General features: G+C 43.0%; 3 protein-coding genes across 3 annotated transcripts in view; 2 read left to right on the forward strand and 1 right to left on the reverse strand.

Moving 5' to 3' along the window:
- The window catches only part of LOC117995436 (N(G),N(G)-dimethylarginine dimethylaminohydrolase 1), a 408,993-nt gene that overhangs the window by 258,059 nt on the left and 124,922 nt on the right, over nucleotides 1-26,012 (forward strand). The gene's annotated exons all lie outside the window — the stretch shown is intronic.
- The window catches only part of LOC117995781 (glutamate receptor 1-like), a 307,480-nt gene that overhangs the window by 223,111 nt on the left and 58,357 nt on the right, over nucleotides 1-26,012 (reverse strand). The gene's annotated exons all lie outside the window — the stretch shown is intronic.
- On the forward strand, nucleotides 17,539-19,954 carry LOC138404535 (uncharacterized). Its single transcript, XM_069508789.1, has one exon. The coding sequence runs from the start codon at nucleotides 17,909-17,911 to the stop codon at nucleotides 19,952-19,954; it is 2,046 nt and encodes a 681-aa protein (XP_069364890.1). The 5' UTR covers nucleotides 17,539-17,908.

The following is a 26,012-nucleotide window of genomic DNA, read 5'->3' on the forward strand; positions in this document are numbered from 1 at the left end:
TAGTCATTATCTCTTACTGTAAGAGCCTGGGAACTTACACGGCGAGCAGGACCGGCTTAAGCATATTCGGCGCCGGGGTACGAAAGTTAGTCTGCGCCCCGCCCGCCATTAAAAGTATCTAATAATTACCAGCACACATATAGTACGTGACAGGTCAAGCTGGCCATCGGGGTATTAGGCGGGGGGACGCCCCGCACACCCACACGTCACCGACGCTATACCGGGCTCGCGCGGGGGCTATGCGGGTGTGCGCCGTGTACGGTGTCCCCACCCCGATTGCCATCTTGACCTGTCGCTCACTATAACTATAAGCAGGAGCGAAGCGAGCTCAAAATTATTTATTATTTAAATAGAAAAATGTCTCGGAAAATAAGTAAAATGTTGGTTAAAACCTTAGAAAGCGCGAGTAAAGCGAGCGCAATTTTTTTATAAATATCGCTCAAGGGAGGTGCATATTTGTGTCCTTTTCGGCATCCCCGAAAATGAAATCTAGGCTCTCAGAACTCAGAAAGTAATAAAGCGCGAGAGAAGCGAGCGCGAAATTTTTCACAATAGGTACTGCCCATGGGAGGCATCTATTTGTTTCCATTTCGGCATTGCCCGAAATCTAATCTAGGTAGGTAGGTAAAATGGGCGGTCGGCTTGCGCCCGCTAGGACTCTGCGCCCGGGTGCACCGCACCCCTTGAACCCCCGGATAAAGACGGCCCTGACGGCGAGCTAAAACGAGGTAGCCTGTCTTTAGAGAGGCACCGCTGCGGCAGACTTTTTAATGAGCACCGGTATCTTTACACTCGTGTTGTTGATGAGTATTGCAATAATACACGTGTTCGTATCACTCTTCATGAATGATACGACGACAGACAAAGGACCGTTTCACGTAGCGAGACTAATAATAATCATTGACTTATATATCACTTCGTATGGACATGGCCATTGAACAAACAAAATGGCACCGACTCATTGGTGCTTTAGCACCAATGCAACCTCAGTGACGTCTGGATTTCAAACGGGTCGTTCATTAGTATCTAAGAGGTGGCGCTGATTTATTGCTTCGCTTGAGCATATCTTGTCATTCATATCGATGCCAATAATTTAACCTATGGATCGCTTGAACGTTTGACAAGTTATTAGTAGCAGAGACGATCGATATAGAAAGTAATAATTCTTATTACATCAAGAATTAGTACTTCTTTGGCAGATACAACCATTGACATAAGATATGTAGGTACGAAAGAATCTATAAAATATATTGCTTGAGTAATAGTTTGGTACTTACCTATTTACACAGTAGGTAAGTACCTACTTACCAAACTATAAAATGAGGCAAAATGGTTATTATTGGTATTGGATTGTGTTTAGGTAGTTAACAATAACGCTAAGTTATTGCTAGCGTTCTGGTTACACCCTGTACCTATACGTAAATGATATTATTATGTACTAGCCTAGTAGGTATATGAGTCCATGGAAGAAAAATGCTCCGACCATATCTAGAACAAAGGCGGCACCGGCTGAAGGCTTTGCGGCGTTCTTTAACAAGCACGTAAGTTACAAAGCTTGAGTCACATGTAAGTAACTTTGAACATTTCTACTGCTTTTATAACTGCGCTAGAAAATTAAATGCTTTGAAAAATAAGTTAGCAAAATGTGTCTCATCTGTCCATCAAATTACCTAGGTACTCATTTTAGCGTTACCTTAGAATAACAACTCGGTTTAAACTATCATGAGTGATTTCCATTCTATATACAACTAGCAGTTGCCTGCGACTTCGTCCGCGTAAAATTTCTGGTTTATCATGAGATCTGAAATTTTCCCGCTGCAAAAGGCAGCACTTACCTACTTACTCAGTCTCACCTTAAGGCACGGAACCCACAATACCTAAATGCCAATTTTCATATCTCTAACTTCAAAAATAGGATTTTCACAAAACTTTTAAACCCCAAATTCACACCCTTAGGGAGGGGAATTTATCAAAACCGTTTCTTAGCTGACACCTACGTCCTATAAAGAACATACCTTCCAAATTTCAAGTTTGTAGGCTTAATAGTTTCTGAGATTTCGTGATTAGTCAGTCAGTCAATGAGTGGTATTTCGCTTTTATATATTTAGATATCTGTCACCGGCTGTACTCACGGATTTAGTCGACGTTAGCCCATCAGCCCCCCAATTGTGTAAGAATAACCATTTCATGGCTATCCCAATCGTCAAGAATTCTGCCCTTTGATTGGCTGTGAAAAAATGTAAAAAGCGAATCAACCAATCAAAGGGCAGAATTTATTGACGATTGCGATAGCCATGAAATGGTTATTCTTACACAATTGGGGGGCTGAGCATGTTCTAGTTTCATGCTTTGATCGGCTAACGTCGACTTAATCCGTGAGTACAGCCGGTGACAAATATTGTATACCCACTCATTGCTGGGTTGTGCTCCCTTTTACATCAAGTCTCCGATTTTCGGGAACACATCGCATCTCAAAAACACTCCAACCAATAATTACTCAGGTAGGTAGGCATAATACGCGGCAGGTCGATTGCAAACCGGCGGGGTAATTACGTAAAACGTTGCAGTAGCGACAGCAACGCAACAACAGTAGCAATGCGACAGTTCATTTGCTGTCTCGCTTCTTCTTCTTATTTTGCTTTGTGGCTATTGCTGTCTCTCTCTAGCCGGATGTTTGACAGCATTGATCGCGAGATTTACGCCTGTCGCAAACCAGTCGCAAGATACGTAATCACCGCCGCCGCGCCGGTGCGGGATGGCGCGGGTGACGTGCGGGTGTGCTAGACATCCCCTATCATCATACCCCGATTGCCATCTCGACCTTTCAGGTACCTACATAACCCACCTAAATCCAAGCGGACGAAGTCGTGGGCAACATGCCTAAGTTGACGTAGGAGCTGTTATAAGATGAGCTAGTTATCTAAATATATAAAAGGAAAAGGTGATTGACTGACTGACTGATCTATCAACGCACAGCTCAAACTACTGGACGGATCGGGCTGAAATTCGGCATGCATATAGCTATTATGACGTAAGCATCCGCAAAGAAAGGATATTCAACCCCTAAGAGGGTGAAATAGGGGTTTAAAATTTGTGTAGTCCACGCGGACAAAGTCGCGAGCATAAGCTAGTCATTAATAACGTCTACAGAAACAATACTGTCCCTAAGCTAAATAAAATTAATTGAATAAACAAACAAGTAGGTAGGTATACGGCGGTTAGAAAAAAACATCATAATGATTAATTTCCTCCCCATTTCGAAATTACTTGAAAACGTGGAGTTGAAAAGTATGGCACGACAACTTTAATTAAGACGCACAGTTCTTCGGCAAAACGAGCTCCCATGATTTATGGGCTGAACGGACGGTTTTACCTGAAAAATGTTTTCATTTTAGCGCGGCGAGTACCCACGAATGTCATAGACTAGAAGAAAACAAGATGGAAATCAGCCCCCCGATTGTGTAAGAATAACCATTTCATCGCTATCGCAATCGTCAAGAAATGCTGCCCTTTGATTGGTTGATTCGCTGTTTACATTTTTTCACAGCCAATCAAAGGGCAGAATTTCTTGACGATTGCGATAGCCATGAAATGGTTATTCTTACACAATTGGGGGGCAGATCCACATACCTCTCTCTCCCTCTTGTAAGACATTGTCGAAAGACGTCATTCCTTTTCATTAGAAAGAAAGAAAGAAAGTAGGTACATTTATTTGTTGCTGCTGTGACAGATAAAAACAAAGCATACAATTGTAACGTTTTCATCTGTGTAATGTAAAGTTCTCACTGTATAAGATTGAGGTTTTTTTCTATTATTATTCGATAACAAGATAGCCATTAGCCATCAGCTGTCTGGTGGTAAGTGTAAAAGCAGTTTAAGACGGCATGAGGCAAATCTTATAACGGAAATTGAAGTAAAACCCAAACAAAACCCCATTGTTTTATTAACTGTAAATAAAACTCCTATGGTATTATCAACTCTAAATAAAACCCCATGGTTAGATTAATTGTAAATAGAACCCCATTGTTTTATTAATTTTAAATAAAACCTCATGGTTTTATTAAATGTAAATAAAACCCCATAGTCTTATTAACTGTAAATAAAACCCCATGGTTTTATTAAGTGCGATTCGTAGTTACATAATATAATAATAATAATATGTCATGACGCCCGCTCGCGTTTTGAAGTAGACTTTGTCATGTCGTGATATCTCTTCTGCTCTCTTGTGTTTTGTATCTTCTGTCTTGCTCGTCACCGAGCACGAATTAAATCGCCATATAGGTACCTAATTTATTACATTTTGTCTAGGTATCGTATAATGGTATAATGTGTAATTGATAAAATCTCAATTTTTATGTTAAACGCATGGATATTATAATAATAATATCAACGTTATGGTTTTGGACGTTTCGTTTTTGGCAACAGTTTCCTCTCTTCCTTTTTCCTGTAGTCTGTGGCAATGGCATTAAAAAAAATTCACGCTTCTTCTGAACGCCCTTTGTTTTTGATTTTCGAGAGCGTAAATTTTTTCGTTTTGAAAAAATATTATTCAGTTTTTCAAGTAGAAAATCCATTAAAGTGTTAAAGCGGGTTTTTGTACTTCACCTCCTCTAAAGTCCCACTTTTAATAAATTAATGAAGGCAATCTAAAAAGAATGTCGATTTTTGTCTATATAAGTGCTCACTTTAATTATTGTAATTTTGTAGAAGAATGTAAGGGATTTTCTTCGGGGGAAAGTTTATAGGTACATACATAAACGTAAATAATTTATTAAACTTTAAAAGTATCTGGCAGAGGGTTGCCACCGTACTACCTAAGTGTCTAGCAAAGCATGACATGATTTCTTATAATATTATTTTAAAGAAAATGTAAAAAAAATGACTTTATACTTTGACGTAAGAATTTTGATACCTTTAGTATTACCTGTTATCTCCCAAAGCTACCATGATCCAAAGTTCATAGTCGCTGATCATTCCTCCCAGTATAGGGGACAATACGCACAGAAACTATCAGCTTTTTTTTAAAATGAAAATATTACAGTAAAACTTAAAGCTAGCCTTATCTAATTAATATATAAATCATGCCCGCGTGGAATGGTGCTTAGAATACTGGCTGCATTTCCGCGCTGGACAGCCAGGCTGATCCGTTGCGCAAAAAATGAGCCAGCCCTTCTGTCACCAGATGAGGCTATTAATCAGCTTTTATGAAATAACGAAGGTCTGGCACGCGCTGGCTCTCACTCTATTATAGTTATTGCAATCGCCGCATCAAAACAAACAACGTTGTCATTAACGTATTTATTTTGCCTTTGTAAAAGCAAAATTTTATGACGACAGGCTTTCCTACAACTGGCGAGAACGACAGATTAACGACTTCGCACAAATACCTAGTTAGGGCACTAGGGTGCTAACATTTAGCAAGGTTTTCGGCCCCTATATAGATATAGATATTAAAACAAAACGATAACCAAGACACCATGTACTAAACACAGAATGTTTCATTTCCGTCTATAAGTTTCCGTCGCTGTCGACGTAGAGTACATCACTCTGAATCGTCGTTATATAACAAAATATAACTCGTAGTTCAAGAGACAGCTGCGTATTATCCTAAGAAAGAAAGACATTAACGAAAAACAAAAGATATTCACTCTCTGTTCCTTATTCCTCATTGCTGTGAGTTTAATAATAATAGCAAGAGATCATCTATATCATCATCATCATCATCCCATTACTAGCCGGAAACCAGCTCAGTTCAATAAAAAAAGCCGGCCAAGTGCGAATTGGACTCGCGCAATGAGGGCTCCGCCCTTTTTGTTAATGAACCGCAAAACTAACTTTGTTTGATAAGGTTTATTGTTAATATATATAAACTATGATAGTGAAAGTGTTAGTTTTATTTTTTCTGTAAAATATACATAAACTTCTATTGGCCATAATTAGGTAAGTATATCAGATTTTTCGACTAGGTACCTACTTAACTTCGCAGATGGGGGGAGGAACGGTATTTTTTCGACATTTTGCATGATAAATCAAAAATAATTATGCATAAAAATAAATAAAATCTGTTTTAGAATGTACAGGTTAAGCCCTTTCATATGATACCCCACTTGATATACCTAGTTATGTTATTTCGAAAATATTAATTATTGGTTCATGAAAACATTTTAATTTTGTTTGTAATGTAACCAAATTCACGGTTTTCGTATTTTTTCCTTTACTTGTGCTGTAAGACCTACCTACCTGCCAAATTTTATAATTCTAGATCACCGAGAAGTATCCTATAGGTTTTCTTGACAGACACGACAAACCGACAGACAGACGGACAGATGGATTGAGGGACAGACGGACTGACCGACAGACAACAAAGTCATCGTATAAGGGTTTCTTTTGAAGTATGGAACCCTTAAAATTAGCGACAGGTGTTTAGAGCAGCATGAAAGAGACTTTACGGTGCATCCACACCGCAGTTATCTTTTGTGAAGCAACATTGTGCAACACGGTAACATTAGGTAACAATCTGTAACTTTTCTGGCAACATAATATATTAACAATAAATGACTTTTTGTTGCCTGATGTTGCCGTGTAACATTTGGAAACGTTGCTCCACAAAATGTTAACTGAGGTGTGGATGCGTTAAAATAATAAAATTAATTACATTCAAAGTAGTTATTTATAGAACACGTTACAATGGCAAGTGCTTTGTGCCAATCAATTTCACCCTGTTGCACCGTACACGTGTATTTGATTTGTTTTCAATTTGAATGTCAGAGCTATGTGACACGTGTATGTTAAATTCAATAATGATGTTGGGATGTTGATATTGGTGCGGGCGAGATTGTATTGTAGTGTATTTTCAGTTATATCAACACACGTCTATCAACTTAATTAAATTGATAAGCCTAAAGGTCAGGATTTAACTCACTAAATAGGCGCCATTTTGGCTCGTGCTCGCTCAATGATATTTTGGTTTGGGAAAATTCGGAGCTTGACATTTTCCACACCTACGCTCACCAAAATGATAAAATGGGTATGATGATTATGTCAAAAATAAATTATTTTTAGGAATTATTAAATAGAGGGTCTTCAAAAATTCGTAAAATCCACGTCCGCTGTTAGTTTTAATTGTGCTAAATTTCGATTTAACTAAAAAAGGATATCAAATTACGTCAAATATTTATGACGTCGCCACCTGCAGCGTGACTCGCTAACTTAGTTTCTAACACTGAATGATAGGCAAGGAGCTCATTTTTAAATCCGTTGAAGGTTTTCTAGGAAAAATATTTTAATATCACCTAGTGAAGCAGCAATGTAGAACTAACCAACCTCGTAAAATCATTTAGTGTTAGACACTGAGTTAGAGAATCACCTAGCTGTACATTTCATACAAGCTCCCTTTATAAGCGAGCGTTTGAACCTTGCTGCCGTTTGATAAAAAGTCACTGATTTGACTAGTAGTTATCGTCTCTATTATTGTAAGAAAATAATAATTTATTTTATTTTATTTTAGTGTTATTTGTATAAATGTTATTATTTATTATATTTATATATTTTCACGGATTCGGATCGCATGAGTGCGTGATCGCTCTGGCACTTGAGATCTATTGACAATCTAACTTGGTGCCACCAAATACATCTAGTAAATCACTCATCTCGCACTGCCATGAAATGTCAACTTTTCAACAAAATATTTCGATACATAGCAGTGTGATAGTAAATAGGTGGTATAGAAATTTACCTATTGTACAATACTAGCTGATGCCCACAACCGTGGCTTCTTATTGCTGCAGGTATAGTGCGTGCCGGCTCTCGGACTAGCAGCCCGTATTTGGCTAGCTGAACTCCAATCTGCGCGAGACTCGGAGACGCCGCGACGACACGCCGCGCCGCTCCACACACGCCTCGCATTCATCCCCAAGACGCGAAATAATAGCACGACATCATAGTTTTTTTTTTTAAAGAATATTAGCCATGTTAAATGACTAATATTCCCCTTTCCTCTCCAACTAAGCGTCAGGCTTGTGCTAGGAGTAGGTACGACAATAGTGAAACGGGCGGGGTTTGAACCGTCGACCTTTCGGTTTTCAGTCCACTCCTTTACCGGTTGAGCTATTGAGGCTCTTAATTATAACTTGTACACTGGTGAACCTAGGTAGGTACTCATTGACTTATCTTGACTTATCACTGTAGGTACTACTACTTACTAGCGACTATAAAACGCAACAGGTTGAGATGGCATTGAAGGTGGGGACACCCGCACAGCCCCCGCGGTGTTCAGTACGGGCTAGCGTGGGTGACGTGTATGGGTGTGCGGGGCGTCCCCCTGCCTCATACCCCGATTGCCATCTTGACCTGACCTTACTTATAGATTCCTCCTACATCACCAACCGCGGCTTCTGTAGCTGTACCGTGAGAATTACTTAGTTAAAAAAACAGGTATTATTCTTTCTATACATTAAAAAGGGGACCTCTGAGCAACGGTTGATCTTAGTTGATACTAGTGCCTGAACACAGCTTCTACTTTTCAAAAAAATCCAGCTTTATTTTGTTATCCACCTACATTAGAAAGGGAACCTCTGTGCGAAATTTCAATAATCTATGTATATTTTTATATTAACTACTAGCTGCCCTGGCGAACTTCGTTCAGTCTAACAGTCGATTCAAATTTTTTAAAATTTTCTCTCCGTGAGAACCATCCTCGTACTTCAAGGAATATTATTAAAAAAGAATTAGCGAAATCGGTTCAGCTGTTCTCGAGATTTGCGATCAGCAACACTTTCAGTGATTCATTTTTATATTATAGAGAAGATATGTGTATGTGTGTTGATCGTGAGTGTCTTAACGAAAAATCTCAGCGAGAAGGACGTGTGAGCCCATCGCATTATTTTGTCAAGAAAACCGCTACCATTATTGGAAAAGGCTGTTATTCGGCCGTGGCTTGTTACCACCCTACCGGCAATGCCGTGCCGCCAAGGGATTTAGCGTTCCGGTTAGCCGCTTCCATTTTAGACTGCATCACCACTTACCATCAGGTGACATTGCAATCAAGGGCTAACTTGTATCTGAATAAAATAAAAAAGGTCACGACTCTTGACCTCTAGCAATAAAAAAATACGACGCACATAATATAGGGCGAGGAATAAAACTAAAATCTTATGTAACCCACTTATACTAAGAAAATATCTTACTATTTACTCAAACGGAAAGAGTACTATTTTGTTTGACCTCGTGACACAAAGTGACGTCAAAATGTCAGCCCCGCTGTCCTTTTATATCTAAGCTTGTGCTCAAGGCATTTCTGTACCTCGCAACTAATGTGTCCCTCAGGAATCTGACGAAAATACCAGCGCTTTGCTGTAATCCCCGACGAGTTGACATTAACGACCAGGTGCATGACAGGCGGCTAAAGTAAACGTTACGGTTAACATTTAACTTTGACCGTCAATCCGTGATATCCATTTTAAATATAAAATATGTCTGAGGACTGAACTTGGATGTTATTCGGAGTTGGTATGCCCAACTAGTTTCGAACCAGTCCAGGGTACTTTTCAAAGGATCTCTGTCTGTCTCTGGCTGAACTGAGGAGTAAAATAAAAAATAAAATACATACAAAAGTAGAAAAGATAGCGCTCTACAAATGCAACTAGAAATGCAAATGTAGTAAATTTAAGTCTTTACCTTATAATCGTATGTGACGTAGGGTATCTATTTCCTTTTCTATATGATATGTACTTACATAATATACTCACCTTACAACTTAACCATTGAACTATAAACAACTTAGTCGAGCAACCGCCACATTACTTTTTTGGTGGTAACGGTAACGTTACTTTAACTGCCGGTCATACAACTGGCCATAAGTTAACATACTAAGGTTAGTACCGAGTTTACACATTCCGATAACGTTAATAGTAACTTCGAGTACAACAGAAACAGTATAAAGTGAAGGAGTGATATCCATGTCAGCTTCCTAGTTGTAAGTTCGTGTGTTTAATATTGGCGTGACAAATAAATAAAGAAATTCGCTACCTTGGTTTTTTATAATATTATTTTGCGGCAAGGTATATCGGTAGGTATGTCGCCAATTTCGAGAAAGAGTACAGCCGCCGAATCCAACTCGGTTGGGCAGCGTTCAGGAAGCTTCGAGATGTCTTCTTGTCCAAAATTCCTCAGTGCTTGAAGACCAAAGTCTTCGAACAGTGCGTTTTGCCAGTGATGACATGGTCGCTAACTATGGGTCTCATAAGAAAGCTCAGAGTCACTCAGCGGGCGATGGAGAGAGCTATGCTTGGAGTTTCTCTACGTGATCAAATCAGAAATGAGGAGACATAGCTCAACGGGTTGCGAAGCTGAAGTGGCAATAGGCAGGGCACATAGTTCGTAAAACCGATAGACGTTGGTGTCCCAAGGTGCTGGAATGGCGACCTCGCACCGGAAGACGCAGTATTGGAAGACCCCCCCACTAGGTGGACGGACAACATCAGACGAGTCGCAGGGAGTCGCTGGATTCAGGCGGCGCAAGACGTGGAGAGTGAAAGTCCCTACAAAAGACCTTTGTTTTGCCGCAATTTTTTCTATTGCCGCAAAATCATCATCATCATCAACCGATGATGATGATGATGATTTTGCGGCAATAGAAATAAGTAGGAACACACTGAAAATTTCAACTCTCTACCTAAGAATTTCAGTTCATGAGTTACAGCCCGCTGACAAACAGCCGGACGGGCAGCGGAGACTTAGAAAAAAACCGGCCAAGTGCGAGTCAGACTCGCCCATTGAGGGTTCCGTACAACAATCGTATTTTATCGACATTTTGTACGATAAATCAAAAACTATTATGTATACAAATAATTAAAAATCTGTTTTAGAATGTACAGGTAAAGCCCTTTCATATGGTTTAAAGATTAAGATTGCTACCCATTTGGTATAGCATGTCGAAATTAGCAGTATTTGTTCGAAACACATTTTAATTTTTTTTCTTATGATGTGACCACAAATTCACGGTTTTCAGATTTTTCACCTAATGTCTGATATAAGACCTACCTACCTACAAAATTTCATGATTCTAGGTCAACGGGAAGTACCCTGTAGGTTTCTTGACAGACAGACAGACAACAAAGTGATCCTATAAGGGTTCCGTTTTTCCTTTTGAGGTACGGAACCCTAAATACCCTCGGCTCTCTTATACCTGCTTCGTATGGTATGCTTCGCTTCGGACCTTATTCTCTTGTTTATAAATATGCCGGGAATGAGGTCAGAATGCACAATTTAGGAGTCCATTAAGTAATTGCAGCTGAAGCGGTATACATGCGCAATAATTGCAGGATTATGTGACAGTATAATACCCCCTTTGACGCGATCTGGCCTATTCCTTGTGCATAATCTATTCTCTCGGGTATCTAAATGGAAATTGCTCGGTCTTAAATGATGCATTGAATAAATTAATAGGGTCTTGGAATATAGTAATAAAATAATGTGATTTTTTTGTATAGCGGTAGTTTATGGGGCTGGAATTCATTGTTAAAAAGAATAATTTTAAAAAATCATGATTTATATTTTAAGTATTTCTCATACTTAAAACACAGTGAAATTTGGTCGGTAGGTAGGTAGGTCTTATAGCACGCGTAAGGAGTAAAATCCGAAAACCGTGAATTTGTGGTAACATCACAAAAAAAATTAAAATGTGTTCATGAACAAATAATTAGTACTTAGGTATTTTCAACTTTCAAAGTAAGATAACTATACCTAGCAGTGGCGTGCACAGGGTTTGAAGCCAGGGTAGGCATTAGTTAGGTGTGAACCTGTTTACTGGCAGGTCATAATGAAAAATATGCATTGAGCTATTACAACTGGGGTAAGCAGTGCATTTATGCCTCTATGACCTGCACGCCACTGATACCTAGGTACCTACTAATGTGAGGTGAGGTATTATTTGCAGGGGCTTTACCTGTACATTCTAAAACACATTTTGATTTATTTTTATGCATTAGTTTTTAATTTATCATGCAAATTAAAAAAAATTAAAATTAAATCATTTAAAAAATTCGACTGTAGTACGGAACCGTCGGTGCGCGAGTCTCGAGACTCGCACTTGTTTTTTTAAAGCCGATTATTCATTTTCTCCATGAACATCACAAGGAAAAGTGACACAGCCACACAAAAAATACGACTGTAGTACGAAACTCTCGGTGCGCGAGTCTCGAGACTCGCACTTGTTTTTTTAAAGCCAATTATTCATTTTCTCCATGAAAATCACAAGGAAAAGTGACACAGCCATTAAGCTCCTCAAAGTATCTACCTAGGTAGGAACGTATATTCGAGCTAAGAAAATAATAACACACTTTTCCATTGTCCCTTAAGCCAAGTCTTTGTATATTTTGCAGGAATAAATTATCAAGAATATTATTTGTTGCATTTACTTTACTTTACTTTATTTTATTTTTAGGGTTCCGTGCCTCAAAAGGAAAAACTAAACCCTTATAGGATCACTTTGTTGTCTGTCTGTCTGTCTGTCCGTCCGTCTGTCTGTCAAGAAACCTACAGGGTACATCATAGTTTTTGAATTATCGTGCAAAATGTCGAAAAAATACGACTGTAGTACAGAACCCTCATTGCGCGAGCCTGACTCGCACTTGGCCGGTTTTTACTAACGGATACCTGGCGTGTACTTACTACCTACTATGCTTAAAAAAACAAAAATATCTCTAACCATCTTCGCATTATTGCCTTTCTAACGAAACCGGTGTAGGCCACATCGAGTGGATGGTTTCAAAGTCTATAACGGACACAGGTAAAAATATTTTTGTGTTTTATATTAGGTATATATACCTACCTAATATTACCTAATAGGCTACTTGACAATTTTTTAAGTTGGTCTTAAATGGTTAATATTTGTCCTATTATATCAAAAAAATTAACACTATATTTTTTTGCGCCCTAAAAACCGTAAAACTTTAATTTAAAAAAAAATTTTTCTTAGACAGGTGAAAACACTGTCGGCCATGTTTGGAAAACACTGTCGGCCATGTTTGGCCGATAGATTATCTGTGCTCTGACGTCATGCATTTGTAAACAACAGTATAACCGGATGACGTCAGAGCACAGATAATCTATCGGCCAAACATGGCCGACAGTGTTTTCACCTGTCTAAGAAAAATATTTTTTTAAATTAAAGTTTTACGGTTTTTAGGGCGCAAAAAAATATAGTGTTAATTTTTTTGATATAATAGGACAAATATTAACCATTTAAGACCAACTTAAAAAAATTGTCAAGTAGCCTATTATTAGTACATGCAAAGTTATTAAAATCTACTAAATCTAAATTACTAGACCTACTGTCTAAAAAAAATTGTAACACTAGATAATGCCCGCGACTTCGTACGTGTGGATTTAGGTTATTAAAAATCCCGTGGGAACTTTTTGATATTCCGGGATAAAAAGTAGCAAAAGTAGCCTATGTGCTTTCCCGGTCGCCTGTAGGGCGATTGTCTAAAACCTGCATCAATCATTATTACAATCTCAATTGTTCTGATTGGCTGAATTTGTACGATTCTTGTTGCAACAATGCATTGTGCCCAATACTGAACGAGCATTAACCAATCAGAGATGATTGCGATCGTGACATTGTAGCTGTCAAACAACCGCGGTAGGGCCACTGGGTTCTTTACTTCCGCATTTATAATTGTACTATTAAGTATATTAAGTATGAAAGTAAACATAGTATGGATGTTAGTAACATCTTTTGTTATCAAAAACACGGTCTATAGCTATCAGCCTCTGTGTTTTGGATTTTAAATAACACCTGTATATTTAAATCCATCGAGGCCACCCAACGATCTCGGTTTCATTATAAGTTTGAAACTTAACGTTCCCAATACAGGTTAGACTTTGTACAAACAACTGTTCCAACTGTGGAGTTGCTAAAAGTATTGTAATATACGCCTGAAGTGCAGGAATTATACAAAGAACATCTCCTCCGCTCTGGAAGAACATCTGATGTCAATGAGCGGCGAAGTTTTGTGTTTTAATAACACCGAACTTGGTATTGTAGCCGTCGGCAGATATGTAGGGATGTTTTGTTTCAACAAGTTACATTCAAGTGAATTTGATTGGTTGAAGATTACTTTTGGATAGATTTATTTTATTTTATTCAGATACAAGTTAGCCTTGACTCATGACTGCAATCTCATCTGGTGGTAAGTGACGATGTAATCTAAGATGGAACCGGGCTAACCTTGAAGAAGTATGGCAGTCTTTATTAAACCCTTTGGTTTTACACGGCATCGTACCGGAACGCTTAATCGCTTGGTGGCACGGATTCGTCTGCGTGGATTTAATTTTTTGAAATCATGTGGGAACTCTTAAATTTTCAGGGATAAAAAATAGCCTTAATCACTGTCTTTAACTATATCCATACAAAAAACCACACCGCGTTGCTCCGTTGTGGCAAGATTGAAGGATTGAAAAAACCAACAAACAAACACACTTTTGGTATGGGTTTATAGTATGGGTAAGTGATGGGTACTTATCAGCATTATACGCACGTTTCTCTACTAGTGTACCGTATAATCCTTTCGGAAGCAACAATTTTAAACCCTAGTTTCCATTCAGAAATGGACTACGATAAGGGCAATGTTATACACGCACTTTAAAACGCTATGTTTAGGATTTAGTTTTTGTTCGTATTAATCAATCAGCCGAATAAGCTAGTTACTAGAGAACCGAATGAAAAAACGAAACTCTTATAGGATCACTCCTGAGTCTGTCTGTCCGTCTGTCACACAGCCAATTTGCTTGAAATTTAGTACACGTATAAATTGACGTATTGACGAATACCATGTGACGCATCAAATGAAAGCATTCATTATGAGAGTCACAAATATGTATTTTTTCATTAAGATAAATGGTTAAGGAACAAACCCCCCCCCCCCCCCCCTTCCCTACCTATCGCCGAAATCACTTCATCAAATCATTCTCCTACAAGAAATAAGAAATATAATCATGGTCTTAAAATAACATGGTAATATCTTAACATTGTACGTATAGGTAGAAAACTACAAACTTACATATTCAAAGTACGGAACCCTCTTTACGCGAGTTCGACTCGCACTCGTCCAGTTTTTTCTCCTAATATGTACCTAGTAGGTATTTACATCCATGTGAAATATCCTTAATACCGTCGTCACGGATTCCCGGGGGCGATGCGAAAGGCAAACCGAATTAAGTATATTGGTTATGAGCGTACACAAATTATGATTAATCACTATGATAGGGCGTAGTGATGGACCATTTCACAGCTGATAGTATGTGAAAAATCACGTGAAATGCTTTTTCATATTAACACTGGCTACATTACTCAAAGTATATAGAATATTCACAAAGAAAAATCTCGTAAAGTTTAAAAAACCAGTCAAGCTCGAGTCAGACTCGCGCACCGGTAGGGCGATTGCCTAAAACCTGCATCAATCATTATTACAATCTCAATTGTTCTGATTGGCTGAATTTGTGCGATTCTTGTTGCAACAATGCATTGTGGCCTATAGTGAGCGAGCATTAACCAATCAGAGATGATTGCGATTGTGACATTGTAGCTGTCAAACAACCGCGGTAGGGCCACTGGGTTACCGTACTTCAGTCGTATTTCTTAGTCATTTTGCACGGTAGATCAAAAACTATTATGCGTATAAAGTAAAAACAAATAAAAATCTGTTTTAGAATTTGCAAATAAAGCCCTGTCGTATGATTACCCACTTGATATAGTAATACTACTTTGAAAGTTGAAAATACTAATTATTATTTGTTCATGAACACATTTTAATTTTTTTTGTGATGTAACCACAAATTCTCGGTTTTCGGATTTTTCCTTTACTTTTACTATAAGATCTGCCAAATTTCATGATACTAGGTCAACGGGAAGTAAAATTAAAAAAATCACTTTCCTCGAAAAGTCGCGTGTGAAATCACTACGATGAAAAATAATTTCACCAGATGAAAATGATTTGAAAGTAGCAACCAAATGGGCCTATCGGTAACGCGGAGTTCCTCGTATTATTACTTAGACACCTACGCATTAAGAGAACAATAACGAGTCATCTTTCTCATAAAATCCATAAGTTATCTGTGATTGTTATACTCAATATCAGAATCAGAAATAAATTAGTTCATGTACTTACTTGTACATACTTATTTGTCCACTACACTCTCTTGCTTCGCTCTTGGCACTTGAATGACATTAAACAGGGGGGCGCTGTTGGAGAACAAATGCTTAGAATATTCCTTAGAGTAATGGAATATTCAAACAATAACAAAGGGGACACTTGACGGCAACGTTAGTTCTGTTTTTCGCCACGCGCCAAGATAGGCTTGTCGCACTGTAATTCTGGTCGCTAGTCACTCAATTAACGTGGTTGCTATTCAAGCACTTTGGGATCCCCAACTAGTAACTGTTTTCCGAGATATAGGTACGCCACGCTTATGGCTACTTCACGACTGGTTGAGCTATATCTGTTACAGTTTCTCCTAAGGATTTCCTCATTTCTGATTTGATGACTTAGGGATACTCCAAGCTAGAACTCTTCATTGCCCGCTGAGTGATGATGAGCCTTCTTATTAGACCCATAACTGGCAACTAGCACTGTTCGGATAGAATATAATAGAATAGGATAGGATAGGATAAGATAGGATAGGATAGGATAGGATAGGATAGGATAGGATGGGATAGGATAGGATAGGATAGGATAGGATTGGATTGGATAGGATAGGATAGGATAGGATAGGATAGGATAGGATAGGATAGGATAGGATAGGATAGGATAGGATTGGATAAGATAGGATAGGATAGGATAGGATAGGATAGGATAGGATAGGATAGGATAGGATAGGATAGGATAGGATAGGATAGGATAGGATAGGATAGGATAGGATAGGATAGGATAGGATAGGATAGGATAGGATAGGATAGGATAGGATAGGACAGGATAGGACAGGATAGGATAGGATAAGACGGGATAGGATAGGATAGGATAGGATAGGATATGATAGGATAGGATATGATAGGATAGGATAGGATAGGATAGGATAGGATAGGATAGGATAGGATAGGATAGGATAGGATAGGATAGGATAGGATAGGATAGGATCGGATAGGATAGGATAGGATAGGATAGGATAGGATAGGATAGGATAGGATAGGATAGGATAGGATAGGATAGGATAGGATAGGATCGGATAGGATAGGATAGGATAGGATAGGATAGGATAGGATAGGATAGGATAGGATAGGATAGGATTGGGTGGGGCGCCAGCCAGGTAACCTCCCAGTGTGCTTGGGTGCTGCAATTCCCTTTTGGATACGTCCGGGGGGAAGGGCAGTGTTCGGGCCGGTGCGCCCCGGTAACATGGCCAATAATTCCTCTTCAATGATATTGTTGGTCATGGCTAATGACCTGGCAGGGGGGAAGGTCTCTCCGCGTGTCCCTCTGACTAGCAGAGGGCACAGTGGACGAGACGTGAGGGTGGGAGGGAGAATCCCTCGGAGGGAGAGGCGAGCTCGGTGTGCACTAACCCTGCCTCTGAGGAGGCCGTGGGGGAACTAATCTTGCGCGGCCCTCGCCACAAATCGTAATCCCGGTAGGAGTGTTCATGGTCATGTCTCACGACCTCATACTGGGACCGAGGGTCTTGGCTTAACCGCCCGGACCGCGAGGAAGAAAACCTCTATAAAAAATCACCCCGAATCCCAAGCGGCGGCGCACCGTGAGGAGATGCATGGCTGACGGGTTGTTCAGTCGCTAGTGCGTACCTCGTCAGGGTACCGGCCGACCCCCGTGACGAGTTACGCTTAGGCTTACCCGGGTGTAGGGGGCAGCACTTGGGAAGGACCACAAATTTGCCTTGTACTCGTGGGACTAGAATGGATAAAATAAATCAAATTGTAAGCATAGAAGGTGATGAAAGAAGGGAAGCAGAGTGTGAAAGGGAGAACAGAGCAGTTCCAGTTGCAGGGAACAAGGAGGATATGTCGGGAGCCATTTGTCTTTATGACAATATGGACCTGACGGGTACGTCGGACTCAGAGCCGAATACCAGGTCGCTACGCTCGTCTAAGGCCAAAGGCCGCTCTAGGCAGTCACAGCCAGTGAAAAGACGTCGCCTGGCATCTGGCGTATCCACCAGCGAGCCGGATGAGTTACCGTCTCAAGAAGCATTGTCCGCTCAAAAGAAGAAATCGGTATTCCTCAAACCAAGGACCGTAGATAGTGGGGAAGACGAAATCCAGGAAATGGCCCGTTCCGCCACCGTGGCACGGGCCTCTCTTGGCATATGTGCGTCAGTAGATAGCGCAGCCCTCGCAAAACAGGTTGCCAGTGATGTGGAGGTGATCCATCGGGTCGCAACCAAGTCGAAGAACCTGAAGGGCACCTTCGCGCGGGCCCTTAAAGACGCGGGCAATTCGATAAAGGAGGCGGTAGAGGCCTTGAGCCTTAAGTTCTCTGAAGGTGAAGCTGGAAAACTGCAGGCTGAAAATGCATGCCTTAGACGCGAAATAGAGGCTCTCAAAAAAGAAATGGCGGAGCTTCGTAAGGAGGTGAGAAGGGCCGACAAGAACCCCACGCCTCAACCGTCTGGTGCTGTTCCAAAAAAGGCGACACCTCCGGCGACTCCACAGGGCCCCTCGTCAAGCCCGGGAATGGCTGACGAACTTATAAGATCTATCATGATCCAAGTTGGGAACATGATAAACGCACGGCTGGAGTCTTTCGAACAGAGACTCCCTCCTGAAAAGAGGCTTCGCCCTCCGCTCGCCGCGGAGAGGCGAAATATGGAAAGGGAAGACATCGCCCAGACTCAACAGTCGCAAGCAAGGGCGGCCGCGCCAGAGGAAGCATCAACTCCCAATACTGCGGCGAGGGGTAGAGGCCGAAAGGGCAAAAAGCGAAACGCGGAACCGATGTCTGCCGACCAAACCAGGCCCGACGTCCAGTCTTCGACTGCGGAGAATGTTGTTGCCGACGCTAATGAATGGACCAAGGTTGGCAAAGGTGGCAAGAAAGTAAAGAAAAAGGCCGCTCCCAAGCCGAAAGCCAGCAGAAACACTGCCAAGGCCGCTAGAAGGAAACTGCGCCCTCCTCGATCAGCGGCAGTGGTCATCACGCTGCAACCCGAAGCTGAAGAAAGAGGCTTAACCTACAAGGAGGTATTAACCCAGGCGAAGACCAAGATTGATCTTGCTGGCTTAGGTGTTCCCGGAGTAAGATTCCGACAATCCGCAACTGGAGCCCGCGTCCTGGAGGTGCCCGGGGAAGCTAATAATGAAAAAGCTGACTCCCTGGCGCAAAAGTTAAGGGAGCTGATCCCAGAAGGTATAGCTAGGGTCACTAGGCCAACAAGATGCGCAGATCTTAGAATCTATGGCCTAGATGACTCCCTAGACGGGAGAGACATCGCCGCCGCAGTAGCACTTAAAGGTGGCTGCCCAATTGAATGTGTCAAAGTGGGGACAGTCCAGCGTGCCCCCAGAGGCTCTGGAACGGCCTGGGTCAGCTGCCCCGTCGCAGCTGCAAAAACGGTGGTGAATGAAGGCCGTTTAACGATTGGTTGGGTCGTCACTCGGGTTGAGCTCCTAAAGCAAAGGCCTCTGCGCTGCTTTAAGTGCTTGCAGATTGGACACGTTCGCGCAGTGTGCACGGCAGAAATTGATCGCAGCAGTGAGTGCTATCGTTGCGGTCAGGCTGGGCACAAGGCGGCTACCTGCTCGGCTGAGCCAAAGTGTTCGCTGTGTTCAGCGGCGGGAAAGCCCGCCAATCATAGAATAGGTGGTGGGAACTGTCACCCTCCGCAAACAAAGAAAGGAAAAAAGGCGAGTGCTGGCCCCCGGGCCGAATCACAACCTGATTGCCCATCCACCAGTCGTGGTGCTACCCAGGACAAAGAGGGAGTGAATATGACCGTTGATTAAGATGGCCATTCGCTTCCTACAGGCGAATCTCAACCACTGTGCCAGAGCTCAGGACCTTTTGCTCCAGAGCATGGCAGAGCGGTTGATCCACGTCGCTGTGGTGGCAGAACCGTACGTTGTTCCCTCTAGGGACAATTGGATTGCAGATCAAGATGACCTAGTGGCCTTGGTCACCCAAACTGCGACGGGCTCCCCTGCATTCGAACAAGTGGTGAAGGGCAGGGGGTTCGTCTCAGCTCTTGTGGGGAGCACAGTGGTTATTGGTGTTTATTTCTCGCCAAACCGCAATCTATCGGAGTTTGAAGATTTTTTGGATCGCCTACGAGCCCAGATTGGCCAATGCCACCCCAACCGGGTGCTCGTTGCTGGTGATTTCAACGCCAAGTCCACGGCGTGGGGATCGCCAGCGACTGACGCGCGTGGAGCGGTTTTAGAGGAGTGGGCCGTGCTTACGGGTCTCTCCGTGGTGAACCAGGGATCAACCCCCACATGCGTGCGACGCCAGGGAAGCTCTATTGTGGATATAACATTCGCTGATGCTGCCCTGGCACGCCATGTTCAGAACTGGGTAGTGCTAGAGGAAGAGACGCTATCGGATCATCGCTACATCCAGTTTGACATATTGGCCGTAAATGCAATGGTCGCGAGCGTCCCAAGTCGATCACGATCACGACGAGGTGGCCGTCCACGGTGGTCGGTAAAAAGTATGAACCGCGAGCTACTCATTGAAGCGGCGATTGTTCAGGCCTGGGTAGCCGGTACGAGAACCCCGGTGGAAGTGGACGAGGAAGTCGAATGGCTCGGTGGGGCCATGACACAAATTTGCGACGCGGCCATGCCACGTATCAGGCCTCACCCGCCAAACCGTGCGGTATACTGGTGGTCTGCTGAAATAGCCGAGCTCCGCAGAACCTGTATACAAGCGAGGCGCCCATACACACGGTGCCGAAGACGTCGCCCTCGCGACGAGGCTGAAGAGGAACGCCTCTATGCTGTATACAGGAACGCAAAAATAGCGCTGCAAAAGGCCATCAGATCCGCCAAAGACCTGGCGGAAAAGGCCATGCTCGAAAGCCTTAACGGCGATCCATGGGGTAGGCCGTACAAAATGGTGATGCGGAAGCTTCGGCCTAAGGTTCCACCTTTGACTCAAAGCCTTCAGCCCCAGCTGCTGAACTCGGTGGTGGAGGGCCTATTCCCAAGTATGCCTGAGCAGGAGCCGCCGTGTATGGCTTCACCCAGAGAGACAGACTTACCTGATTTGGCTGCTCCAGATGTATCCGAGGGCGAGCTGAAGGCAGCTCTTCTGCGACTCCAGTCCAAGAACGCTGCTCCGGGACCAGATGGCATTCCTGGCCGTGCATGGGTGCTGGCTCTTGGTCCACTGGAGCCCCAAGTTCGGGCGTTATTTAGCACCTGTTTGGGACAGGGCGAGTTTCCGCGTCCATGGAAAACGGGGAAACTGGTCCTGCTGCGAAAGGAGGGACGTCCAGCTGACTCCCCATCAGCATATCGGCCAATAGTCTTGCTAGACGAGTTGGGCAAACTATTCGAACGAGTAATCTCAGCTCGAATCGTCCGCCACCTGGAAGGGACGGGTCCGGACCTCAGTGAGTTCCAGTTTGGTTTCCGCCGGAGCAGATCGACTGTTGATGCTATCGCTCGGGTGAGAGCCTTGTCGGAAGATGCAACGTCCCGGGGTGAAGTGGTTCTGGCGGTGTCCCTTGACATCGCCAATGCTTTCAACACCTTACCCTGGGGCAGCGTTAAAGAGGCTCTAAGGTTCCATGCGCTTCCACTATATTTGCAGCGCATCATAGAAGCCTACCTATCAGAGAGAGCAGTAGAGTATCCCGTACACGATGATGACGGTGAATGGGTTCGCCGGGAAATGTCACGCGGTGTTCCACAGGGATCTGTCCTAGGACCCCTACTGTGGAACATTGGGTACGATTGGGTGCTGCGGGGGGTTAACCTACAGGGCGTTGACGTAACATGTTACGCAGACGACACCCTTGTAACGGCGAAAGCTGGTAGCTTCAATGAGGCGCGTGAGCTTGCCACAGCGGGCGTAGCCCTAACCGTGGAACGAATTCAGCGGTTGGGCTTAAAGGTAGCCCTAAACAAGTCGGAAGCTATATGCTTTCACGGACCAGGAAGGGCTCCTCCAACTGGTGCAGTCCTAGTAGTGGACGGAACTTCCATCGCTGTCAGATCAACATTGAAATATCTCGGACTTGTCCTTGACAGCCGATGGAAGTTCGAGGAGCATTTTCGGCGACTGGCTCCCAAGCTCATTGGAGCTGCCGGTGCGCTTAGCCGGCTCCTCCCAAACCTGGGTGGACCAGATGTAGGCTGCCGTCGTCTGTACACAGGGGTGGTACGGTCGATGGCCCTATACGGGGCTCCTATCTGGGTAAATGCCCTGACCGTCCGAACAAGACCTCTGCTGCGGAGACCGCAGCGTGTCATGGCGGTGAGGGCAATAAGAGGCTATCGAACCATATCCCACGAGGCAGCCTGCGTCTTGGCTGGGACCCCACCATGGGACCTGGACGCTATGACACTGGCCAGTGTGTACCAGAGGAGGGTGGATGCCCGTTTACGGGGGGAACACCCTTCTCCAAAGGAAGTGGATGGGTGGCGGCGATTAGCGCAGGCTGAGCTCCTCTTCCATTGGCAGGGGAGGCTCGAGTCACCCACAGCCGGTCACATGACCATTGAGGCTATCCGTCCTATCCTTGAGGAGTGGATGAAAAGGAAGCACGGAGCACTCACGTTCCACCTTGTACAGGTTCTTACGGGGCATGGGTGCTTTGGTAAATACCTGTGCAAGGTTGCGCGAAGAGAGCCCAGAGAGGATTGCCACCATTGCGGTAGTGCTTCAGACACAGCACAGCATACACTGGCTGAGTGCCCGGCATGGGCGGACCCACGCAAGTCGCTGGTGGAAGTTATGGGGCAGGACCTCTCTTTGCCCATCGTGGCCAGATCCATGGTGGACAGTGAGAGGGCTTGGAAAGCGATGGTCTCCTTCAGCGAGGAAGTAATGACGCAGAAGGAGGCAGCGGAGAGGATAAGAGAGGAAGCCGAGAACTCTCATCCCATGCGCCGCAGGAGAATCGGGCGCAGGCGAGCTGCGCATGACCGCCGCTTGCCCCCTTGAATAGGACCTCCGGGTAATAGACACGGGGAGTCTATTGCCCGCAGGAGAACAGGTCCTTGAGTTGGAAGGCAAGCCCTTGTCCCCGGTGAGCCTAAAACTGAGTTGGGGACCCCATTAAGTCCCAGAGCTAGGCCTGCTTTGGCGGGAGCCGTTAGCTAGGTTGCAGTCGAATACATTCGTGTCCCTGTGCCTAGCAACAACGGATGAGACAGAACACCGTGGGGTTTTAGTCGGTAAGAGTCCGACATAACCACCGCACCTCCCCGAGCGCGGTGGTATCCATGAGGATTTCCCCACGTTAAAAAAAAAAAAAAAAAAAAGGATAGGATTGGGTAGGGTAGAGTAGAGTAGAGTAGAATGAAATGGAATAGAATGGAATAGAATGGAATGGAATGGAATGGAATGGAATAGAATGGAATGGAATGGAATGGAATGGGATGGAATGGAATGGCATGCAATGGAATGGAATGGAATTGAATAGAATGGAATGGAATGGGATGGAATGGAATGGAATGGAAGTAAACTTTTACAAGTGGTTATGAATCGTCAAATACCTACTTAGTTTAATTTACATACTACCCACTGGTTCGGAATGCACCTCCTACCAAGATGACTTCCATGTTCAGTTCAGGCATAAGGGAACTTTGAACTAAAAGAGCCACGCAGTTCACGAACGCTGCCCACGTTTTTGCTGCCCAGCTGAAGTGGATTCGGCGGTTAACCTCTTTCTCGGAATTGGATCTATCTAACTGGACTATAGGTATTTTCTAGGTATACGAGTTTGATGTTAAAAACAACAACTCGTTGCTCTATTAAAATTTTTCCGGCGAAACAAAAAAAAGGAACGCACTATTAAAATGTGAGTGCGACATCACAACGCGACGTAGGCAGAGTGAACTATGCAGATTGAGGGAACTCTCGGTGTGATCCTGAATCGACGATAATATGTCAAAATATTAGGCTATGGTGACGTGAAATCATAGAAAAATAGGGCTGCTGTAAGGCTACTTGCATCAAATGTACCTATACTTATATTAAATGCCTACCAGTGACGTCAAAGCCTAGACGTTTTGTTTGAAGTTCCTTAACGCACATAGATACCATCAGCATCTCGTAACTAGATAAACCTAACCTAACCACATCAACAAACCTACATAACGACAAGACAAACCGATATAACATTTAGTCTTGAGTGTACAATCACTACCCCTTCACTACCCCTATTATAAATGTGAAAGTGTGTTTGTTTGTTGGTTTGTTGGGTTGTTGATTTGTCCTTCAATCACGTCGCAACGGAGCAACGGATCGACATGATTTTTTGCATGGGTATAGACCTGGATAGGGACATCTACTACTACCGGGCTACTTTTTATCCCGGAAAATCAAAGAGTCCCCAACGGAATTTTTAAAAACCTAAATCCACGCGTACGAAGTCGCGGGCATCAGCTAGTATCAAATAATGTAGTAATCAACAAATTGCTAAAAGGCCGGCAACGTACCGTCGTCGGTTCCTCTGGTGCTGCAAATATTCATGGGCGGCGGTAATCATTTAACGTCAGGTCTGCTCGTTTGCTCGCTATCTCTATTAAAAAAAAAAAACCGGCCAAGTGCGAGTCAGGCTCGCGCAACGAGGGTTCCGTAATTCGACATTTCGCACGAATATTAAAAAATTATGATGCGTAAAAATAAATAAAAATCTGTTTTAGAATGCACAGGTGAAGACCTTTCATATGATACCCCACTTGATATAGTTATCTTACTTCGAAAATTTAAAATACTAATTATTAGTTTATGACCACAAATTTAATGTTTTTGTGTGATGTAACCACAAATTCACGGTTTTCATTTTTCCCCTAATGCCAGCTATAATACCTTCCTGCCAAATTTCATGATTCTAGGTCAACGGGAAGTACCCTGTAGGTATCTTGACAGACAGACAGACAACAAAGTGATCCTATAAGGGTTCCGTTTTTCCTTTTGAGGTACGGAACCCTAAAAAAAATCACTCTCCTATGTTTGTATCAAGAAAGCACCGAACTGCGCCCTCTTAACAACAGCTCATCTCGCATTCCCCCGGGCGACGCGAAAAGCAAACTAAATTAACTCTATTGCCTATACATGGGTAGACAAATTATGATTAATTCCAGCGATATCGAATTAGTTCCCGTATTGAGACTCTAAAGAAGCTGTGATAGCCTAGTGGTAAGAACGTCCACCTCCTAGTCGGAGGTCAGGGGTTCGATCCTGGGCACGCACCTCGTAACTTTACGAAGTTTAGTCCGTTTTCACTCGTTTTAACAGTGAAAGAAACCTGCATGACTGAGAGTTCATAATCCATAATCTTTTGAAAGGTGCGTGAAGTCTGCCAATTGGCACTTGGCCAGCGTGGTAGACCACTTTTCTCACTCTGAGAGGAGACCCGTGCTCCGTAGTGAACCGGCGATGGGTTCATCATGATGATGATGATTGAAACTAATACCCGCGTCGGTTTATGAAAAAGCAAGGGCTACACTTCTTCGGAACCCTTATTATGAGTTTGAGCATCTCGATAACGTAAGTAGAGTTCGAGCACTATAGGAATAGTCTGAGTCAGATTGAGACAGCAATCGGGGTATGAGGCGGGGGGACGCCCCGCACACCCGCACGTGGTCTCTTCCGCACCGGGTTAGCGCGGGGGATGTGCGGGGCGTTCCCTTCCCGACCACGACGATTGTCATCTCGACCAGTCGCGTACTAACGTCAAAATTAGATTATTTTGCTTATTTGTGGGTGAATGAGATCCTTAGTACGAGCACAGGATATATTTGATAGTTTGAACTTTTTTGTTTTAGATTTACTTTTTTTTTAATTTTTAGATTTTTTTTGTTCTTTTTGTGGTAAGTATCATATCAG

This window comes from Maniola hyperantus, chromosome Z, assembly GCF_902806685.2.
Source record: "Maniola hyperantus chromosome Z, iAphHyp1.2, whole genome shotgun sequence".
NCBI lineage: Eukaryota > Metazoa > Arthropoda > Insecta > Lepidoptera > Nymphalidae > Maniola > Maniola hyperantus.

Excerpts from the sequence above, each read along its gene's own strand:
- LOC138404535 (XM_069508789.1), top strand. The coding sequence starts at position 17,909 with ATGGATAAAATAAATCAAATTGTAAGCATAGAAGGTGATGAAAGAAGG.